This window comes from Psammomys obesus, unplaced genomic scaffold (assembly GCF_907164565.1).
Source record: "Psammomys obesus unplaced genomic scaffold, mPsaObe1.curated_primary_1811, whole genome shotgun sequence".
Classification (NCBI taxonomy): domain Eukaryota; kingdom Metazoa; phylum Chordata; class Mammalia; order Rodentia; family Muridae; genus Psammomys; species Psammomys obesus.
In genome coordinates this window covers 33,950,050-33,952,343 of record NW_026596046.1, presented here as the reverse complement: position 1 = coordinate 33,952,343, position 2,294 = coordinate 33,950,050, and the positions used below count along the sequence as shown (strand labels likewise).

The window sequence follows — 2,294 nt, the reverse complement described above, 5'->3', positions numbered from 1 at the left end:
GGGGGCAGCGGCGTCTCCTCGTGGCCTTCGGTGCGAGTCACCATCCAGGCGGGCCCGGCCTTCCGGCGTGTGTCACGGTGGTCTGCCCCGGACGCCTTGCCCGCCGCCGGCACCCCGTCCCCTCCTGCGCCCTCCGGGTCCCGGGCTTCGGCGGAGGTCTGCATGGGCCCGCGCTCTTGGCTCTGGGGCCGCCGCTTGGGCACCCCGAGGACAGGCGGGGAAGGCTGCGGAGTGGCGGGGATCTGCACCGGCTTGGGGATCCAGGGGTGGTCCCCGCGGCGGGGCAGCGGCCAGGCGCGGAAGTCCTTCTGGTACTGGGTCTCGCGCTCGAAGGGCGCGTCGGACGGCTGGTACTCGCTGCGCGGCCGGCAGCTGGGCTCGGGCCGCTGCACCTTCCAGGCGCGGTAGTCCTGGCGCATCACCGAGTCCGCGGGGCCCGCGCCGGAAGTGGAGCCCGAGGCCGCGCCCAGGCCCTGCCCGCTCCGGCCGGGGGCGGCCACCGCCTCCCGGTCGCCGCTGGGCCCGGGCGCCGGCCCTGTTGCCCGGGCAACTGCATCAGACTCTCCCTGGGCCGGCTGCGTCTCTATAGCGACAGCGCGCGGTGGGGGCGCTAGCGCGGGCTGCGGCGGCGCGCCTGGGTGTTCCGTGGCCTCCGAGTACTTGGTGAAAACCAGCGGCACCGCAATGTCCGCCTTGTCCAGCTGGTTCCAGAACCGGGCGATGCAGCAGGCCCTCGTGATGCACGGCCACGCCATGACGCTAGGTGCAAAACCTGTCCCGTCTCTCTCTGTGGTCCTTTCGCCCCGACCCAGACCCGCCCGTGCGGTTCCCACCGCCTCCTCCCCCTCGCGGCCGTTTGCCTCGTCCTCCTCCCTCGGAGAGCACCTGGGGCCGAGGTGCAGCTGAAGGGCCGTCAGGTCTCTCGATCACCGGCTGCAGGCGCCTTCCGCAGAGGACCCGCTGTGGACGGCGAAGGCTGGGAGCGAGGCTCGGCGTCCCAGAGTCCAGGCCTAGGGCGTTTGGGCGCGCCCCCTCTGCGGCTGCCGTGCCGTGCAGACCCCGGCCGAGCAAGGAGACGCTGGGCAGAGAGGCTGTGGGCTTAAGCCATGGCTGGGCGGGATCCGCAGACGAGCTCGTGTCTCCTTTCCGTCTGGCCCAGCCGGCCGCCTAGCAAGGCTCGGCAGCGGTCACCTCCAACCCAGACAGGGCAGAGAGCACAGCTGCCTCCGCCGTATGGATGCCCCGGGTGATGCCGCAGCCGCCGCCGCCGCCGTCTCTGCAGCAGAGAGGCGGCCCCACCCTTTTTTGCGGCTCAGCGGGGCGGGGGGCGGGGGGAGGCGGTGATCAAGAAGAGATGCTGAGAGTGTGCGCGCTGCAGAAAAAAAAAAAAAAAATCACCTGCTGTCGTCAGCGCGCGCTGCTGAGAGGTCGCCCTCTCCCTGTCCCCTCCTCCCTTCTCTCTGTCAGCTCCTCCCTCCTCGGTTCCCAGGCAACGGCAGAACTGGGTCCTTGATAGGTTCAAGTCCCAAGCTCCTGAGGACTTGCTGTCCTTGGGTTGTTAGCTTCACAAAAATCCATTTTACTTTTAATTATGTGATTGTGTTTGTGGGTGGGTGCATGCGCGTGCCTGCTGAGGCCAGAGGGGTCAGAATCTCCTGGTGCTGTAAAGGCAGTTTATGAGCTCACACCTGTCCCCATGCTGGGACCTAAACTCGAGTCCTCGTTTGTTTTTACCACCCAGCCGTCTCTGCAGACCCTGACTAGATACTTTTCAAAGGTTAGCCGCTGTTGTCCGGCAGTCGCCAGGCCGTGCTCACACTCCGTGCTGGCTCCTGACCCCAGCCTCGCCTGTGTCTGTAAGGGCTCCGCTGGTGCAGATTTGGAGACACAGGATGGGGGTACTCCGCTGCCCCTTCTCTAAGCGATCCCTGAGAAGCAGGGCTTCTAGCCTCCCAGGAAAAAGGGGGTTCTTCTCCAGCCCAGCGGCTACTCAGGGGAAAAGGATGGGAGACAGTTCCCTGGGAAAGGGCAAGACCTTCCCTGGAGGGCTTCTCTGTCGTGTTCCTGCCTTATTTTCTATTTGGAGCTGAACAGATTTGGGGATCCAATGGACCTGGTTTTGGCCCTGATACTCTTTGTGAGTCGGGTTGTCTCTTGGGCTGTAGTCCTCTCGTGAGGAATGGAGGAGCTAAGAGGTGCTTCGGAGTGGTTTCCTGAGGAGAATTGAGCACCCAGAGCAGAAGCATGGAGTTCATATTCAGGGACTCAGACCCTGGCTTCTGCACTTCTGGCTG

General features: G+C 65.5%; 1 protein-coding gene across 2 annotated transcripts in view; it reads right to left on the bottom strand.

Annotated features, from left to right (window-relative positions):
• Map6 (microtubule associated protein 6) overlaps positions 1–1,534 on the bottom strand; it is a 72,242-nt gene extending 70,708 nt beyond the window's left edge. The window contains exon 1 of one of the 2 annotated variants that reach the window (XM_055623139.1): positions 1–1,534. This exon is cut by the window's left edge and continues 261 nt beyond it. In XM_055623139.1, coding sequence (XP_055479114.1) covers positions 1–755 — 755 coding nt within the window. In that variant the 5' untranslated portion in view covers positions 756–1,534. The other variant, XM_055623138.1, reaches the window with a different exon arrangement.
• Positions 1,535–2,294: the final 760 nt, after the last annotated feature.